This window comes from Staurois parvus, unplaced genomic scaffold (assembly GCF_062004578.1).
Source record: "Staurois parvus isolate SC_StPar_1 unplaced genomic scaffold, SC_StPar_1.0 ptg000181l, whole genome shotgun sequence".
NCBI lineage: Eukaryota > Metazoa > Chordata > Amphibia > Anura > Ranidae > Staurois > Staurois parvus.
The window spans coordinates 894,096-915,265 of NW_028317977.1; the positions used below are offsets into that span (position 1 = coordinate 894,096).

The following is a 21,170-nucleotide window of genomic DNA, read 5'->3' on the forward strand; positions in this document are numbered from 1 at the left end:
CAAATTTATTCTGACAATCCAGGCACATAGGTTACCACAAAACAATAAAGATCTGTGCTGTACAGGTTCATCATACTCTTGCACAGTGCCTACAATGCAGTTGTTTTGACACAATTCCAGACAGTTCTATAGAGAACATTCTGATGAGCATCTGTCACAACACTAAATTGGTGACAGGCTGTGACAGTTCATAAGAGAGGAAGATCAGTTTCAGCAGACTACAGGTAAGGCATTGTAAAGCTACAGATCTGCCAAGAAAACAGCCCCTAATTTGTCTGAAACCTAAAAGTATTTTTTACACAAAAGAATGGAGAAAGTGTTCCATTTGTCCAAATCACGTCAGTAAATAGAGGACAAATTGGCCCATTCTCTGTTTTATTGTTGTTCAAAAGATTTTGCAGATAGCATGCAGCAGAAGGCAGACAGCTCATTTCAATAATGTAATACTGAAAGAAGGAAGTGAAGAGTAATATGTCATATTTTTATATTTGCCAAATTATTCTCAGGAATCCTGGGAAAGAGATTTTCATTGCTACCTATCTGTTTGTGATTAACTCAGTCTCCATCAATACAAAAGCAAACAGCATTGGTTTTTAGAGTATGTGTTCTTACCAGGTTAGCCAGCATATAATGGTAGCCCCGTGTGTGTTTACCAAGGATTACAACCTACAAGAAAAGAAAAACAGATCAAGGATTAGGCTGGATATCCTCCTTATAGTACTGAAATGATTCTATTTATGTAATACTGTTTTATACTTAGTGCAAATACTGCATATACTGTATGTTTATTGTATTTTAAGCAGAACCTGAAAAGAAAAATAATTATTTTCACTAGCAGAATTATTCAGTCATTCAATTACAATGTGTTATATTAACAAAATAAATAATAGTGTTAGCAAAATGCTCCATAAAGACTTTTCTTTTGTTTCAGTAAGGTCACCAGCACCATTACTTTAAATAAAGTGGAAAGGACAGGCAAAATAGGAGAGCCAGCGTTCTGATAGCCCAAAGAAAGGGAAAGGCCAGGTACAAGTCTTCTTTGTTGAATGGCTTTGATATTTATGCAAGAGCCTCAATTGGCACAGTGCTCTGCTGAACACTGATAGAAGTCACAAGACTGCTCTAACTGCTGATGAGAAAAGGTAGCAGTTTATATTTACTAAAATAATTGCATTTCCGTATTCTGTGTACTGTGGGAGACCAGATAGGGTGAATGCATGGTCCTGGATTTAGTAACACTTTATGTAAAATGGGTATTTGGACCGTTTTTCTTTCATACCAGCATCTAATTAGAGAGGGGTGGGAGGAAAGGGTGGGAAAGGAATAAAAAAAAAATCCTCATGGCATTTTGAGGCTAAATACTTTTTTAAAATGTGACTCCAGACATTTATTTCATGTTGGGTGGTGTGAGAAAGGATTAGAGTCTCTGTCAGTCTTTTTGGTGCCATCTGGGTCTTTGTTGTAGACATTTTCTCAGCTTCTTGATGATAGCAGTAGTGTGAGGAAGGATTAGAACCTCTGACCAAGTTTTATTGCTGTCTCCCCATTGGGCAAATATACCCCAACTTCCTGTACAGAACTATACAGTAAAATGATGAGAGCATCAAGCCATAGGAGTCAGTCTAGATATATTTTGTTATTCTATTTATAACCCCTGAAAAGTAACAGTTGACAACTTTTGATAGATCCTTTTATTTTAACAAATAAATATTAATCTGGACCTACTGTATTCCTAATAAGTATGAGTGACCTGGGCAAAGTCTGGTTTGGAGGAGGTTTGTCAAACCTTGCGCAAAGTCCAAAAACCTTGAATAAAGTGCTGAAACTACTGAAGTCTATGGAAGCTGAATCTTTTTGTTAATTTCTTTTCCAGGTCTTTTTCAGGATGATTTGCAGATTTTTTATAAAAAATGCTACAAGTATTTGGACATTGTCCTTAGGGACATTTACCAGTGTAAGAAAGAAAAAAAATACTGTTCAGTGGCAAAGGGTTATTTTTATGCTGTTAAAAAGGCGATATTGAAAATAGACAAATGCTTTAAACAACATGCTTGGGAAATTCTTTAAAGCTGTACCAAACAGTATGAGTTAACCTTCTATTGACTTTCACAAAATGTCAGATCCCTGGCTGTCTTCTGTTTGTAAATAAATCAACTGGGAAGTTGAGTGACATCAAGTAAAGCAAGAAGGCTCCCCCTTCATGCTAGAGGTCCCTATCATGTCAGAGGCTCCTTTATCATGTCAGAGACCCCCTTCACATGAGAAACCCCCATCATATCAAAGCCCTCCCAATACATCACCCCCCCCCTCATACATTGGAGCCTCACAACACATCAGATTACCCCATCACATCAGAGTACTCCATGACATCAGAGTCTCTCCATCACCCTAGAGTCCCCCCATCAGAGTCCTCTCATCACATTAAAGTCCATTAAAATCCCCCAATCATAGAGTCACCCATTACATAGCCCCCACTAACACAGTACCCTTTTCACATCAGAACCCTACCTTTTAGCTCCAGCAGCAAGGCATAGGATGGAAGGTGGAGCAGGTCTGGGAGAGGCGGACTTTTGTCACTGCCTAAATTCTGGAGGTGGCCCTTCAAATTATCTGCCCGAGATCAGCATGTTGCCATGCTAGGGGTTGGTCAACTGCTAACACCGTAGCAAGGAATGAGGCTGTGTGTCCTGCCCTAGAACATCATTGTTTTTTATGGTGCTGGTGGGTGGTCCACCCACAAAATGGCAAATGATCCCGGAGTGAATTGAGTCCTGTGCTTGTGGTACCCTGGGAGAACCCAAATGGCACTCCAGAGTACCGCAGTACCTCAGTTGGGAAACACTGTGCTGGCCACATGATTGAAGATGCAGTTACATTGGGTGACACTATTTACTTTTTTAAATAGAATTTTCATTAAATGACTTTTTCAAAGTGCAGGTGTCTGCATGTATGGCTTCTTGAAGCATACCAGGTCACATGTTTTTTAACATTAGATGGATACCCTGCAAGGGGGGAAGGTTGCAAAGCCATGTTAAGGGGACTAGGGTCAATTACAATGACTTCCTCTCACAATGACCCATCACCACGTTTCCCTGTCATCACTATGACTTACTGTCCAGCTATGTTGTCCTGCTGCACTACTGCTACAAAATGACAGATCCCTGGTTTCTGTAAACAATCTAGCCTGTATGGCTTTGTGATGTAATTGACCAAATATACCAAATATAGTCATAAATATATTTTTTAAATCATGTCATCCAGGATCCCTGAGACTGTGAACTGGCCATATCTTGCCAGTTTGTTTGGTTATTCATCAAACTGTAAACAGGCTTAGTTTGACTGGACCTGAGGCTCATCCCTAGTCCCTATGGCATGATGCTTGCATCCTTTCTTTTCATACCAGCTGATTTTCCCAGGGACCTCATTGGGGCTCCACTGTGCAAAAGAGATCTGCCACTAGAAATCTGTGATGAATCTCCACCATGCTCACTACCCATATTTCCAAAGAAATAAATGCCTGACAGAGCTTCTACAGAGCAGGGGTGGACTGACAACTCATGGGGCCCCCGGGCAATAGGGAATCATGGGGCCCCTGTGTCCTTGCCCAAACTCAAAAAAGCCTATGAAAAAGGTACCAGGGGCATCTCATGGGGCCCCCTACTGACCCTGGGCCCTCAGGCAATGCCCGAGTTTCCAAATGGTCAGTCCACCCCTGCTACAGAGGGCCATAGACTTCTACTCTAGGCACACTTGAATGATTATTCTCTTTTTTATAAGTTGTGTCAAGTATATATGTTAGTAAAAACTACCTCTAGCATGCACTGATGCATTTGCACTTACAATTTCTTTTAGTCCCCCTGCAAAGTCATACAAATACCTGTTAATCTTGCCAGTGAAGTCAACCTAATTCAGCATAGATAACAGAGTACCCATTGTTATCTATGCTTTGCCTGCTTGCACTACATCGAGATTAAAAAAAATGTTGCAGGGAATGTGGCTATCAGTATTGTCACTGCTGATCCACAAACCTGTAGATTGTCATTCAGCACTTGGCAACACTTAGTCTCGCCCAATGCTTCCTGGATTGACAGCACTGTCTCTCTTGTTGACACACTCCAACTGTCAGTGTCTAGAAGGAAAGCATGTGAGCCACAAATGAAGGAGATCTTGGTTCAGTCAAGTAGGGTTAAGGATTTTTTTTATTTCCCTTTATGAGGCTTGTGCATCGCATAGTAACTAGATTCGGTACATGTTTAGACTGTCAGTCATACATGAGCCTTTGTGTTGTGTTTTAATATTTCTTGAACTATGTGAGCTTTGTAACTGCTCTTAATGTCTTCTCCACAGCCTCCCCCTATAGTTCTCTCATTTCTTTATCTATTGATATGACAGACATTCTGTGCACAGCACAGCCATCCTGAGCAGTGTGCCTGAGCTGACAGGAGGAAGACTGTTTGTAAACAAACAGTCTTCCTCCCCGTCGGTGATTGACGGTAATCACCCAGCGCCGGCGGGTAATCACCGGCCTAGATCCGGTGATTGACATCCGTGGCCGCGAATGGTGGCGTGGGTAGGGCATGCGCGTGCCCCCTACCCTGAAAAGCAAAATCACGTATATATATACGTGATTTTGCGCACCTATGCCGCCGTGTAGCAGTGTATCTGCTATACAGTGGTGGGTAAGCAGTTAAGCAAAATGAATACAAGATTTCTCCAAGCCTTATTTTAACATTCGATCACTATTGTTTTTATCCTCTCATTACACATAGACTATGATCTTTAAATGACCCTTGGTGCCTTTAATGGTTTGTAATTACATGATAATTTTCTTCCTTCACATCACAGGCTCCCAGTTCATAAATATTAATAATGTACATGTGAATATGATCGTTTTCTTTGTATTCCAAAGCATGCTTGCCCAACAAGAGGTCATAGCACAGCACATATCGGTGACATGTTTAAGATGACTCAAGGTTATTAATGCTTATTTGATTATCAAATGACTGTAAAAATAATTACTGACCTTTAACGTTTGATATCAAAGTGTTGGATTATTTAAATGCATTGCAGTTATATGTAGTGAGAAAAAGGTTGTCTGACAGTGACAGCACAGGCTTATACAGGTATGGGATTTCATGCTTAGAAGTAAATGATATAGGGATATTTAAATTTGAAGACATTAAAAGAAAAATTAAATACTCTACATTCAGAGACGATCCCCAAGCTCTCCCTTCTACAGCAATTATGTACCAGAAATCAATATCCTTCGATAAAGTTAGGAATAGTAGAATTTGAACTTTAAATGTTAATTTACTTTATGTTTAGACAAAATATGTACAGTATATAAAAGATCTGGAAAATACATGATACTGTCCCGTTTAAAACAGTTCAAGTGATTCGACAACCGATATATGATTATAGCAGGGTACCTGTTCCTGCTTCATTCTAACAATAACAATATGTAGCAAACTGATGACAATGGAAAAGGGATAAAGTATATACTAGAAATATTATATATACTATCATGCAAAGAAAAGTATTGTTGGTTCAACAAGTGATTGTTGGTATGTTTGAAAGGAGCTGTAGGCAAAAAGACAGCTGAACTCATTAATGCTTGTGCATCTATGGCCATGTTTGGATGGTAAACACATTATTTACAAAACGCAAAAGTGGGTGCAAAAATATGCTGAAGAATCAGAAGGTTGAGAGTTTGCATATTATGAAAAAAACAGGAGCACAGTGGCTGTTTAGACAGTCCAAAATGAAAAACCTGTCATTTGGCTTTCAGAAAAAAATAGATCCTCAATATGAATCTCTCATGAAGAGAGATGGCTTTCAGAATCCAATCCAGAAAACACATGTATAGTCACCTACTGTTTAATGATTAGAACGTGAAACTGAGCAGTTTTAACCCAGCATGGCTTACATAGTTCGCAGATTTAAACCCTATCATATCAAACACATTTGGGAACAGGGTCTAAGAGAGGTTGTTCCATTTCTACAAGATCAGCAGGAGCTGGTTAGATGTCTTGCAGAAAAATGAAATTGTATCCCTCCTGCTGAGTTGCAAGACAGTGCAAAGTTATAGTATGACACATGAAAGTGGTAATACTCATAAAGTAGCCAGAATGACATTAGTGGTTTATGTTGTTGTTTTCAATTTATTTGTTTACCACCTGCAAATCTCATATATATACGGTTAGTCAGCTCAATAGCAACTCACTTATTTTTGTGCACAGAGCTAAGGAAGGGAGTTAAAAAGATCACCACTCTAACATATACTTTATAGTACTGAAAAGTAACAGCATCGATGCCGTGTTTTAAATCATGCCAGATGAAGACTTTCAGGATTGCCGGATAAACGCACTGGTCTTATATCTTAATGTGTATCCAAATTTAAGAGTACAAATTTTATATTTTGCAGCTTTCCAGTCCCTAGATGTGATGACTGAACTAGTTTTAAATTTTCAGGTTTTTTTTCCATTTTCCTGTGGCAATCGATCAAGTAACATACTTCCTGCCTTAGGGAGACTCACTCTTTATTTGGATGACAGAACACTGTTCTCATCTCCATAACATACAGGGCACACAGAAGGTGTTCTGTAGTTTACAGAGGAAACCTAAGCTGGGCTGATAAAAATTTTTGGGATTTCAGCAAAGCAGAATGTGACTGTTGTCAGCTTGCCATGGCAAGTTACAAGCACAATGAATTTCTCTCAGTATCAAGAGTTTTTTTTGCACTTTTTTAACACATATAACAATGAGCCTTCAATGGTATATTTAACAGACCAAAAGAGATCCAATATGGGAAGTTTACATATACTTTAAACTGTCTTAAAGTGATTGTAAAGGCATTTTTTAAATAACAACCATGGTATACTTACCTGTTCTGTGTAACGGTTTTGTACAGAGCAATTTCAATCCTCCTCTTCTTGGGTCCCCTGCCTGCACTCCTGGCTCACCCCCCCCCCCGAGTGAGCCGAAAGCAAGCCACTTGCTATGGGGGCACTCATGTGTGCTCACTCCTGAGCCAGTACTGTGTCCAAAGACACACAGAGCATGGCTCAGCCTTTTCCCCTGCTCCCTTCTGCACTGGCTGTGATTGACAGCAGCAGGAGCTGCTAATGGCTTCCACTGCTGTGTGTGAGCTGAGAGAGCTTCTGCTCTTGTGCACATCGCTGGGTTGAAATCAGGCTCAGGTAAGTATGTAGAGGGCTGGGAATGGAAAGAAAGAGAAAGAAAGAAAGAAAGAAAGAAAGACCCACTAAACCTTGCCATAGCTTAATAGAACAGGATCTGATGATTTGATCAATAAGATTTAACATTATAGGCTTGCATTAGTCATATGGGAATTTAGGCATTTATAAGGTATGTTCAACTTAAATAATACCTACCAATTAAAAAAATGAATAGCCCAGTAATAGTGAAAATAAAAAAAGCTATTGCTGCTATAACCTTAAATCTGGAACTTTCTAAAGAAAATTAATTTGGAATTCGACCCATGTATGGCCTGCATAAGGACCTGCGATGTCATCTGACTAGCCAGAGGACCCTTGGAAAAACCTATGTACACAGTTTTTGTTTTTCTATTTAAAGCACAACATAGAATCATACTATCTCATATATACTGTAAAGCAGTGCATGATAAAAATGAAATTAATAATATTCTGTTTTAACGAGTCTTGTTAAGTCAAAGATGATAACATTTGTAAAGGTGCCATAAGTAGGTGTAAGGAGGAGAGAAAAAATCCTCTTTTTATCTTTTACTAATAGCTTGGATAGTTTCTCAGCACATGGGGATCCCATAATGATTGCCAATTAAATGTTCTAAAGTACGTTTTCTTTTGACAAACCCACCATGATCAAATTGGACAATCAGGGGTATAACTAGGGGAGGATAACAGGGACAGCTTCCTAGGGAGTGCAAAATCAAATAGGAAACTAATGACCCTAAACCCAGTTTAGCTGACTAGTAGCTGAATCTCATCCTTTTCATGACCGTATTACTACATTTGCCCCTATTTAATGTGAAATATATATACGCAATAATGACAAAGCATAATGAAAATAACTGCATTTGATAAATGTCAGGTGTGCCTGAAAATTGTGTTATAATTGAAATATTATTATATTCCCTTTATTCCCTTTATTTGGAGTTAAAAAAAAAAATCCTTATTGAGTTTCTGCAAGTTACAATTCAGTGCACATGATTAGAGATGAGCGAATCGAACCAGGCGAACCAGAATTCGAGTCGAATTTCAGGAAATATTCGATTCGCGTCGAATCCGAAATTTTGCCTACTTCGGGTGCGCGTATCGAATATTTCCCGATCAGCCGGCAAAAGTGTCCCTGCAGTGAGCTCCGCTATTTCTGACAGTTCTCTGACAGAAGGAACACATGTTTAGCGGTTGAAACATTGTATCTATTAGTTTCCATTTAGGATACAGATGTTTCAACCGCTGTACATGTGAAGAAGCTGTCAGAGAACTGTCAGAAATAGAGGAACTCTGCACATACACTTTTTGCCGGCTTGGAATTATTCTTATTTTCATCCTACTTCTTCTTCATCCTCATCCTCAGAAGAAGAGGATGAGGATGAAGAAGAAGAAGAAGAAGAAGAAGTAGGATGAAAATAAGAATAATTCCAAGCCGGCAAAAAGTGTATGTGCAGAGTTCCTCTATTTCTGACAGTTCTCTGACAGCTTCTTCACATGTACAGCGGTTGAAACATCTGTATCCTAAATGGAAACTAATAGATACAATTTGTATCTATTAGTTTCCATTTAGGATACAGATGTTTCAACCGCTGTACATGTGAAGAAGCTGTCAGAGAACTGTCAGAAATAGAGGAACTCTGCACATACACTTTTTGACGGCTTGGAATTATTCTTATTTTCATCCTACTTCTTCTTCTTCATCCTCATCCTCTTCTTCTGAGGATGAGGATGAAGAAGAAGAAGAAGAAGAAGAAGAAGTAGGATGAAAATAAGAATAATTCCAAGCCGGCAAAAAGTGTATGTGCAGAGTTCCTCTATTCTGCAGATACACCTAGAGGAGCTCTGCAGATACACTTAGAGGAGCTCTGCACATACACTTTTTGCCGGCTTGGAATTAATCTTATTTTCATCCTACTTCTTCTTCTTCTTCTTCATCCTCATCCTCAGAAGAAGAAGAAGAGGATGAGGATGAAGAAGAAAAAGTAGGATGAAAATAAGAATAATTCCAAGCCGGCAAAAAGTGTATGTGCAGAGTTCCTCTATTCTGCAGATACACTTAGAGGAGCTCTGCACATACACTTAGAGGAGCTCTGCACATACACTTTTTGCCGGCTTGGAATTAATCTTATTTTCATCCTACTTCTTCTTCTTCTTCTTCTTCATCCTCATCCTCATCCTCAGAAGAAGAAGAAGAGGATGAGGATGAGGATGAAGAAGAAGAAGAAGAAGTAGGATGAAAATAAGAATAATTCCAAGCCGGCAAAAAGTGTATGTGCAGAGCTCCTCTAAGTGTATCTGCAGAGCTCCTCTAAGTGTATCTGCAGAATAGAGGAACTCTGCACATACACTTTTTGCTGGAAACCGCTGTATGGAGGGAATGTCCCAGAACTGTCAGAAATAGACTATTTCTGACAGTTCTGGGACATTCCTTCCATACAGCGGTTGAAACATTGTATCTATTTGTTTCCATAAATGACATTCTGCAAATACACTTAGAGGAGCGCTGCAGATACACTTTTTGCCAGCTTGGAATTAATCTTATTTTCATCCTACTTCTTCTTCTTCTTCTTCATCCTCATCCTCATAAGAAGAAGACGAGGATGAAGATGAAGAAGAAGAAGAAGAAGAAGTAGGATGAAAATAAGAATAATTCCAAGCCGGCAAAAAGTGTATCTGCAGCGCTCCTCTAAGTGTATCTGCAGAATGTCATTTATGGAAAAAAATAGATACAATGTTTCAACCGCTGTATGGAGTGAATGTCCCATAACTGTCAGAAATAGACTATTTATGACAGTTCTGGGACATTCACTCCATACAGCGGTTGAAACCGCTGTATGGAGGGAATGTCATAGAACTGTCAGAAATAGACTATTTATGACAGTTCTGGGACAGTCACTCCATACAGCGGTTGAAACATTGTATCTATTTGTTTCCATAAATGGATCCATTTATGGAAACAAATAGATACAATGTTTCAACCGCTGTATGGAAGGAATGTCCCAGAACTGTCATAAATAGTCTATTTCTGACAGTTCTATGACATTCCCTCCATACAGCGGTTGAAACCGCTGTATGGAGTGAATGTCCCATAACTGTCAGAAATAGACTATTTCTGACAGTTCTGGGACATTCACTCCATACAGCGGTTGAAACATTGTATCTATTTTTTTCCATAAATGACATTCTGCAAATACACTTAGAGGAGCGCTGCAGATACACTTTTTGCCAGCTTGGAATTAATCTTATTTTCATCCTACTCCTTCTTCATCTTCTTCTTCTTCATCCTCATCCTCATAAGAAGAAGAAGAGGATGAGGATGAAGAAGAAGAAGAAGAAGAAGAAGTAGGATGAAAATAAGAATAATTCCAAGCCGGCAAAAAGTGTATCTGCAGCGCTCCTCTAAGTGTATCTGCAGAATGTCATTTATGGAAAAAAATAGATACAATGTTTCAACCGCTGTATGGAGTGAATGTTCCATAACTGTCAGAAATAGACTATTTATGACAGTTCTGGGACATTCACTCCATACAGCGGTTGAAACCGCTGTATGGAGGGAATGTCATAGAACTGTCAGAAATAGACTATTTCTGACAGTTCTGGGACACTCACTCCATACAGCGGTTGAAACATTGTATCTATTTGTTTCCATTTGTTTTCATCTCCAAGGGCATTTAAATTAAAGGTACAGTGTTCTGCACTAATTTAAAGGCTCTCTGAAGCCTAGAAACCCTTTTAATAAGTTAAATTCGTAGCGAATTAATTCGCATCGAATCGAATTTCATACTGGAATTCGCCGAATCAGCCGAATCGAATTTTTGAGAAATTCGCTCATCTCTACACATGATCATTACCATAAATATTTTTACCATGTTCATCACTTAGTTATATCACTTAGTTACTTTGCAACTCTTTTCATACAGATGTCCTTTGAAGCCAAGGTGGCCTGGCTTTTTTACCCTAATGTGCCTAGTTTTTGAGAATTTGCATTTTTGCATCAACACATTTCTGAATAACTGTGTTTATTTGTCTGCATGTTTACAGATACTGTATACTGTATATGCCACTCTATTAAAGTGTTACTAAAGGCAATTTCTTTCCATTTTGGATAAAGTAAGGGAGCGTTATAACCCCTTTTTTTTCATCTATGTCCAGTTGAGGATATTTCTCTTCGCTTTCTGTCCCATAGCTAAAAGAGGAAGGGAAGAAGAAGAAACCATCTAAAGTGAGGGAATCCCTGGGTTTCACCAGGGTCACCAGAACTAGTGTCCCCACTGGAAGATTTTCCTACTATTCCTATTCTGAGGTCAACCCAAAATGTAAGATTTTCTTTCACTTTCAAAGATAACGGTAAACAGGACAAAGAGAACTCTAGGCATATTTGTTTTTTCTAAATCTTGTGATTTTAAAGAACAGTTACCTCTTCTAGGGTATATTCTATAGCCCAATCGCCGCATTGGGGTTGATGTACTAAAGGCAAATAGGCTATGCACTCCAAATGCAGTTGTGAGGGGAACATGTAAAAAAAATAAAAAAAACTGCATTTTTGCTTGCATATCATTGGATGAAAGAAATCAGCAGAGCTTCACCTCATTGCAGAGCATCCCCTTGGATATACAGTGACTGCACTTGCAGAGCACAATATAAATAAACCCCATTGTCTTTTTTTTTACACCAGACAGTACAACTCTCGCTGTACTTGTGACTGCATGCATGAGAGCTGCGGCGCTAACGCACAGAAGATAATTTGTATGCTCCCCTCTCCCCTTGGCCATTCACAGAACACCGAGCAGCTCTCATACAGTATACAGAATGGATAGTGTTGTTTTTATTTCCCCCTCCACTTGGCCTTTGACTCCCGGCTGTGTATTACATGCTGCTCTGTGAATGGAGAAGAAGAAGGGGGGAGAACAGCATACAAACAACACAATTCTTCTTGTGTATATGAGCAGCAGCTCTCATGTACAGTACCCAATGGCTGGGAGTACAGTTGCACTATTTAGTGTACAAAAAAAAAAGATATCAAAAGACAGAGTGTCAATCTCACCATATACCTCAGAAGAGGTAACTATTGTTTAAAAACACACAAACATACAGTATATTCCTGAAGGTCCACTTAAAGGGTTAGTTCACCATTGCCAAAAAACTGCCTATGTGGGTAACAGGTGCCTGTAGATATGAACAACATCCTAGCAACAAGGCAAGATGGGATTATGCCATCTCTGGGAGTTTTTCAGCCAGGCTTCGGCAGGTATGTAAATGTCCCACACCTATAATAAGGGCACTATTCAAACTTAGTCAGCGTTGCACAGTTTTTATTTACAGGCGCTCCTTGCCTTCAGTTTTTGTAAAGGTGAACTAATTTTATTTGTGGCCCAGCCATCCCAGGGTGCTCATCTTTCACTTACCTTGTCCATAGAAGCTGTACATTTTCATATGTCTATTTGGATTTTTAAAAATGTTTTTAGATGCCATTGCTTCCTGTAGATCGCATCCCAGCATGCACTTCCTTGCTGCAGGGTGTGATAGGTCGTCTCCACCTCTCTGGACTACGCCTTCCTCATTACTATACCACCTCTTGTGTTATTTCTACCCACCTTCTGTACAATCTGGTTGTTGGATCTCCTTTAGACTTACCATCAGCTATGTAGTGCAAGAGCCTGTCTAATTTGATACAAATTGAATGGATTGTTCAAGTGAATCTTCCTATTCCATTGTTCTGTTAAATTTGCACTGAGATTGTACAATCAGATTGCATAATGTATGGCCATCTTTATACAAGTACATAGGAGGGAGTGGATGGAGACACTCGGCCCCAATCACATCTTCACGTAGCAAGGGACTCACTTTTCTGCATGCATTTTTTGGGGCATTTTGGAATGTTTCCACTCATCACACATAGGGAAACCCATTCACTTGAATGGGCAACCCTAAGCATGACAAACATCCCAAAGAAGCTCCACAGCTTGGGAGCGGAGCGTGGTGCGTTTTTACCTTGTTCTTTTAGTGTGTTTGCAAAGCATTTGTCGCAGGGCAAATATATGCCTGCTATCTGCACTTGGGGTGCCTTTAACATTCAATGAAAACAAAAGCATGATGTGAATTTGCAGCACATTTCTGAAAAGCATGCATTTTTTGTTAGGTTTGCCACGTGTTCGGAAATGCGCAGATATGAATGGAGTCTCATTGTTCTTTGTGTACACAAACCAGTTTCACTTTCAGGCCCCATTCACACCTAGCATAGTGGGAGCACACATTTGTGGCACGTTTTTCCAACAACACACATAGAACAGCCAATTGATTTCAATGGGCTGCCCTACACAAGGCAAAGTAGCTCATGGGACATTTTGACATATTGCGTTTTGCAATTTTTTTTACTGTTCTTATCCCGAGTTTGTCGCTTGTTTCTTCACGTGACAAAATGTGAGTTTGCTTTTGGGGTGCTGTTACCAATTAATGCCACTGAAAGCTCTACTAGTTCATTTTAGGTGTATAAAGGTAGCCATACACTATACAATCTGATTGTACAATCTCTGTATGGTCTCCTTTAGATTTACCAAAACTATAATAGGAGGACACATCTATCTATCCAATCACTCTGCATCCAATCAGGCAAGCCATTGCACTACATAGTTGATGGTAGATTGAAGGAGATTGTACAATCAGATTGTAAATTGCATGGTGAGCTTACCTGACTTCCAGGACACACTGTTTTCAATGCCACAGCTCTTCTCTACATAGTCTGATTGCTCAGCTACTGCGCACTCTGCCAAATGAGTGATCTATGCAATCTATGGAAAGAAAAAAATTGATGGCTATATATTTAATGAGAATTGTGATTGCACCTGCAGAGGTGGGTGGGAGCCATCTCCTGGAGGAGGAGGAGGGCAGTTACAGGTTCTCCCTATGTAGCACCCTCTAGTGGGCATAGGTAAATTTTGTCTTACAAGTAGCTAAAGTGAGCATTTCTGTGGGGTTCAATCTCAGGTCAAGTTGGAGGGCTCTGCAGGTCAGGCCTCTGTCATCTCCCCATTTCTGAAAGTTTACAGAAACCTCTAGAAGCTAACGGGTGGGGGTACAGGGGCAGGGATGTGAATATTTATAGGTGTTTGACCAATTCCCAGGCACGTGGCCTGACATGGTGGGCAGGATGTGCTCATAAATACTGAAGAGCCTGGCTAGCAGGGGGTTCATTGCTGGTTGGAGAATGAAGTACTGAGTCGAGGTTTGTAAGGCCTAGAGGGGACCATGGGACTGGGAGCTCTGCTTCCAGGCAGGAGCCGAGGAAGGAAATAAAGCAGCAGTTTGATCAGAGGGATCTTCACCACCCTTCAGTCTCATCCAGGAGACAGCCTGTATTGCAAGGAAGGACTTGTACAGCAGGAGGACTGAACAGCAGTCTTCACCAGGGAGCAGGATTTCAAGGGACAGTGTGAGTACCTCTACTTTCACCACCCAAGGCCTACAGGGGAGAGGCAGCTAGGTGCAATGCCCAGCTAGCCACCCAGGAGGGACAGCTTCTGCCATCCTAATTTTGTTCTAATGTGCCAGTGCTGGGATCAGTATTGGAAGTGCTTTGCTAGTCTGTTGGAGTTTATTCTTTTTTTTTAAATTATCTTTTATTAAATTTTCAATACAAAAAATAAAACAACCCAACATACTTCACATTCACTAATACATGAATCTCTTTAAAAACTTCTTATCACCCACCCTCCCTCCCACTAACCCCCCTCCCGCATTACCCCTGTCCAGATCTGATTGACTCACTTCTTACTCCTCTTCTATTTATCTGTAATTATCTGTACTCTTTTCCCTCTCTTGCCCACTTTCACTTTCAAATTCTCCATCATACTCTCTCTGAGCTTTCTTCCCCCTGACTCCTGACATATTCAAAGTATCTCTATTCAAAGTATGTTTTAAATTCTGACCAACAACCCCACATTTTCCAAAGTTCTTCAACATGACACAGCTCCTCCATCCTAAAGATATTTTCCACTCTATTGAACCAATCATTTATTCTTGGTGGCTTCTGAGCTTGCCAAAACTTGGGGATCAGGCCTTTGGTCACACTGATTAGATGGTATAGAATCCTGTTTTTATACTGTTTGCCTACATGCTCAAAATGAAATAAACACATCCATGGGTCTGTTTGTATAATAATCTCACTCATTTCCTGAATACCATAATTATTTCCTTCCAAAACTCTTGTATTTTCAGGCAATCCCACCAAATGTGTGCTATTGTATCCTTTTCCCACAGCCTCTCCAACATAAAAGTGAAACAGCAGCTTGCTGCTTATGTGCCACACTCGGTGTAATATACCATCTTGACAGTCATTTATAGTTAATTTCTTCTGTGCTCATATTTGTCACCTCATGTGTTAATTTAAATATTTTATTCCTTCAATTTTGTTCCTAACTCCCTTTCCCATTTTTCCAAGAACCCGGGAGGATCAGCTCCTTACATATCTATGGGGATCTTTTATATCCTAGAGGTAACTTTAGGAGCGGTATTCATATTCAACAATTTTTCAAATGGGTACTTATCCTCCTCAGTCCTCAGTGGATGAGGGAGCAATGAAACAAAATGTCCTAATTGCCCATACGCCACTCATCTAATATGAAAAATAAATCACTTTTTTCCCTTAACTCTTGATACGTGTGTAACTTCCCCTTAGTCAAAATATCCTTCAAACGTGCATTCTTATCTTTAATCCATTTACCAAAAAGTATATCCTTCCCTGGAGGGAAATATTCCCCACCAAAGGAATCAGTACAGAATTATATTTCCATCCTTTCTGCTTATGAATTCTGTCCCAAACACTTAACACTTTTTTTGTTAAAGGACTAATATTCTCATCTAGTGCATGGCATTTATGTAGTATCCATACAATCTTCCCTAACTGTACCTTACTTAGTGTTCCTTCCATATTTACCCATCCTTTCCCTTGTGAATTAAATGTCCATTCTACTATTCATGATAATAATACCGATAAATAATATTTTCTAAAAGTAGGCAACCCCATTCCTCAATTCTTTTTTACCCTACACAATACCTCATATCTAATTCTCGGTTTCTTATTTGGTCATATAAACCTGAGTATCAACTTCTTTTTTACCCCGAAAAAAAAAACTGGTAGGCTTATTGGGAGCATGTGGAACTTATAAAGAATCTTTGGAACTATCACCACTTTAACCAGATTTATGCGACCTATCCAAGAAGCTCCACCCTTTCAGAGTCTCCTCAGCTCATCCTTTATTTCATTTATTAAAGGGATATAGTTTGCCTGGTATAAACTTTTTATTGAGGGCATTAGTTTTATTCGCAAGTAGCCTATTTCCTTTTCCTTCCAAGTGAATGAAAACTCTTTTTGAAGACTCAACTTTTCTTGCTTTGGAACGTTAATATTTAGGATCTCTGACTTTGCAGGGTTTATTGTCAGCTCGCCATATTATTTTAAAAGTCTCATTAGATTAGGTAATGTTATTCTAGGATTTACTATATAAAATAACATATCATCTGCATAAGCTGCCACCTTGTGCGCCCCATCCCCAATCTTTATTCCTACTATATCTATACTCCATCTCACCCTTGCTAAGATAGGTTCTAGTGATAACACAAACAGCAATGGAGATGGTGGACATCCCTGTCTCGTACCATTGTACATTTTAAACGACTGGGAGAGGGATCCGTTGACCTTAACCGCTGCCGTGGGACCATTATAAAGCCCTTTTATCCAATTCAACATTTTGGGCTCTAGCCCCAAAAATTCTAACGTATCGAACATAAATACCCAATCCACCCTTTCAAAGGCCTTCTGGGCATCTATGGACAAGAATATTGTCAGCTGCTTCTCTCTCTTTACTTTTTGTAATAGGTGCAATGATCATAGATCGCACATTTTAGGGACCAACAGTTCTCTACATTTTTTAAAATAACCTACAGTTAATCCATCCAGACCAGGGCTCTTTCCTGAGGCTGTGTTCTTCAGGGCCATGCTGATTTCCTCTGGGGTTATAGTTCTTTCTAGGGCCACTCATTTATCTTTTCATTTTCAACTCTTTTAAGTATTTCTGCCTCTTCCTTTTCTTATCATCCTCCCTTTCTTTTTGATTTCTAGAACTCACATTAAAAAGCCTGCTATAGTATTCTTGGAAACTATTGCAAATATCAGTTTCTCCTTTATCCTTTATCAGTTTCGATTTTATCGATACATTTTTTAGATTTCTTTTCTTTTACCATCCTCATTAGATAATTCCCCAGTCTATTTCCCCACTGATATCTTTCTTTAGGTACCCTATTAAATATCCTCCTCACCTCCTGTTCCATAAGATCTTTTAATTCTTCTCTTTTAAGGATTATCTTCTGGTATATATCCATGCCTTTGATCTTTTTCTGTAACTGTTCTAACTTATATAACTCCTCCATCACCTCCATGTTTTCCCCCATTCTCTCTTTTTTTTTGCCCCTATTGCTATCAGAATTCCCCTTATATATGCCTCATGAGTCTCCAACACTGCTATCACCTCCCTATACTATCATCGCTACTGTCACCTCCTTGGTCTCATTACACTAAAAAAAATGTTCAATTTCCTGCTTTATCTTTTCTACTCTTTCAGGGCCTTGTATGAGCATCTCATTTAATCTCCAAATATTTGTCTTTCCCTGCTCCTCATCAACCCGGAGTCTCGCTGTGACAGAAGCATGATCTGAGAGAGACGTAACCTCTATATTGGAACTAACCAGCAGCTCCAACTGTGCTAGATCAATATATAGTCCAATCATGAATATGTTCCATGTACTGAAGAGAAGAAGGTGTAATCTCTTTCTCTTGGATGATTTACTCTCCAAGTATCGGTCAATTGGCCTTGCTGTTATAGCTTCTTCAGTAATTTTGATTTCCTACCACCCTCTCTTGTCGTACTGGATGACACATCCAAATACGGGTTCAAGCACAGATTAAGATCTCCTGCTACAACCAGATCTCAGAGCTTAAGCTGCTCATGGCGCCATGCTTAGGCCCCTCCCCTGTTGGAGTTTGTTCTAAGAAGACAGTGTAGCCACAGAGGTCCTCAAAGTGTTTTCTACACTTTTCACCCTCCAAAGCCTACAGGGGATATTGCAGGACTGTGCAATATTCAGCTAGCTTTCAGAGGCACAACATATGGTTATCCTTCATCCTTGCTTTGGGAATTCTCAGATAAAGACAGGTGTACTAGTATTTCTCACTAAAGGGACATACAGTAGAGCTCCTGCATACAGATGGGACTTTGTTATTTCTACAAAGAAGACATAGAGCTCCTAAAAGCTGATGGGATATTCACTACTGATCCATTAAGGACTGACATCATTCCAGAGGGAGTACAGTCTAGGATCCATTTTGGGTGCAAGTTGTACATAGAAAAGTTGACCTCCAAGTTCTATATTGACTGAATTTGGTCATCTTATAATCCCTTATTCCAATCCAAGTGTATATTCCCTCAATCAAAAATGCCTACTATAGATGGTGCCACTTGACCTGAATACAATATAAGAGTGCTATCCAAGAAAAGAGGAAGCAGCTATTTATCTCTGGAAATCCCAAAGCAATATAATTAGATACAAGGAATTAAACAAAGCTCCCTGACCCCCTTACATATACTCTCCCGAATGTGTGCAAACCCCTATAGGTATACAAGTAAAAAACAAAAAGTGTTAGCGTGCAAAGCCAAAGTGCTATATGCAAACATACACTAAACAAGTGTCAAATTCCTAAATGACACATTATATTCCCCCAATAAAATATAAAAAAAAGCCCAAGGACAGGTTATTGACTGCTAATACCAGCTGAAAATGCATGTTGCCTGGCTGTGCAGACAAAGGGGGACCCAAAATCCAGAGGTTCCTTAGGGGGTAGTGCTACACTGTTCTGAATATCAAATTCAGGATGGCTAATAGAGGAGTTTTCAACAGGACACTGAGGCTGAGGTATTGCCTAGTCTAAGAGAAATAGAAAGCTTTCTCTTTTCTGCAAAATAAGTACATGAATAGTATATTGGTACATATGAAACTAGAATTTAGAAAAAAAATGAATTTAGCCTTTAAAGTGTCCAATACTGAACACCAAAAGGTACAGTTTACAAATTAACTCTTGACAGGTTACTCTTTACAAATTCATCCTCCACCAATGAGTGAAAGCTAGGAAGGACTGGATATAACTACATTGTATGTAATGACAAATTATTTATTTGAAACCAAGAAAAGCAAAACACTGTTTAAGATTTTGTGCGGTTTTATTTCCTTTCAAGGCCCAACATTTCAAACATATTTTTTCATGGCAAACAGCGTATTCAAAGAAGCAGACACAGGTAATTGCATTTCTATGACTGTTTTTTTCTGATTAGCCTGCAGCCTCTGTGTTAACAGAGCATAGATAAAATAGATAAAATGAGGAGCTTACCAAATCTATTTTAATTAGTTTTTCCCTTACAAACATATTTAAAAGATCTTATTGGGCAAAGAGGTATGCAGGCAAATTTTGCCTTTGCTTTTGATAATGCAGTTGTAGGATACATTAAGTATCTAGAAGGAAGTAATAATAACCACTATTTTGGGGGGCAAATTTGGATATAGGGCTTGTATGCACATCTAAGCCTGTTTGAATATATGACTGGAGCTACTAGCTAAGTACAATAGAACCAATCACCCACATGAATGTTCATCTGAGGAAGATGAAAAGTGGTTTGGCTTTGCTTGAGGAAAGGCAGGATGAGTAAAGCAAGTAAATCTATCAAATACTCACACACTGGCAGCTTATAGAGGAGGTAAGAGATTGAGTAGTGACACTGAATTGCACAGAGGGATTACATGAGCAAGATTTAGTTGAAATTCAGTTCAATGTATCTTCACAGGAAGATCATTTTCCTGTGCTTAAAATGGAAGAACAGCTTTACAACCAAAGTGAATAGATATACTGAAGACAAAAAAAATTACCTAATCATACATCAGATATAGAAAAAGGTAAGATGACATGCTCACATTTCTAGCATTTGCTACCCAAAACTATTGATGTAAATTTTTTTGCTTTCTCAGTAATGCTTCAAAACCTTTCTTTCCTAGTTCCACGATTTATTGGCTTTATTGTGCTCTTAGGGCCCACTCGCCAGCCACATTTTTTATAGTTGCAAAAAATGATCTGAACATGCAGTGAGCACCCATTGTAGATATAGAATACTGGATTACAGTCCTCCTGTGTACAGATCAACCAGCTCAGAGGGGTGTGATCTATTCTGCATGGTAATTCACTTATGGCCCTAATTGGCATAATGGGCATCGAGGTAGCAGCTTGTAGATAGAACTCTGGTGGGTGGTGCTTTGATGAGGAGAATGCAGGTAATTCTAAATGTGTGTGAACGTCACCTGTCCATGTTAGTGTAAGCCTTAAAGGTCATCTACTGTAGAAATTTCAATCCCTGCTACTTTAGCAGAGACCTTGTGATTAATTCCAATTGCCTCTTGGTGGATCAGGAAGTATTTTTTCCCTCGCTGAAGCAAATTGGATCATGCTTTATAGTTTTTTTTTTTACCTTGCTCTGTATCAACTGTGGGTATAGGATTATGTATATGGAGGTTTTCTATTTTTGTGTGTCCATGTGTGTTTTTTTCTATGTGGGTTGAATTGGATGGACTTGTCTTTTTCCAGCCAAACTAACTACAGTTGTGACCAAAATTATTCAACCCCCAATGCTGTAAAGGGGTTTAGGGACTATAGTGTACATTTGGAATTGTATTCAGAATCAAATCCTACAAGGACGTTGTAACTACCCAAATGCAACTAAAATGACATCAATTGTTTATGTAATACAGTAGTAAATGGTTCTTATGTGGTTTCTTCATTGCCACAATTATTCAACCCCTTAAAGACTACCACTCTGAAGAACAGAGGTTCATACAGGTGCTTTCCATCAGGTATTGAAA

General features: G+C 39.2%; 1 protein-coding gene across 3 annotated transcripts in view; it reads right to left on the minus strand.

Annotated features, from left to right (window-relative positions):
- GRIA3 (glutamate ionotropic receptor AMPA type subunit 3) overlaps positions 1-21,170 on the minus strand; it is a 382,937-nt gene that overhangs the window by 98,803 nt on the left and 262,964 nt on the right. For all 3 annotated transcript variants that reach the window (XR_016312691.1, XM_089677207.1, XM_089677208.1), the window contains exon 5: positions 613-666. Coding sequence is in view for 2 of the 3 variants with exons in the window: in XM_089677207.1 (XP_089533333.1) it covers positions 613-666 (54 nt within the window). In the remaining variant the exon portion in view is untranslated. The remainder of the gene's footprint in view (positions 1-612; positions 667-21,170) is intronic.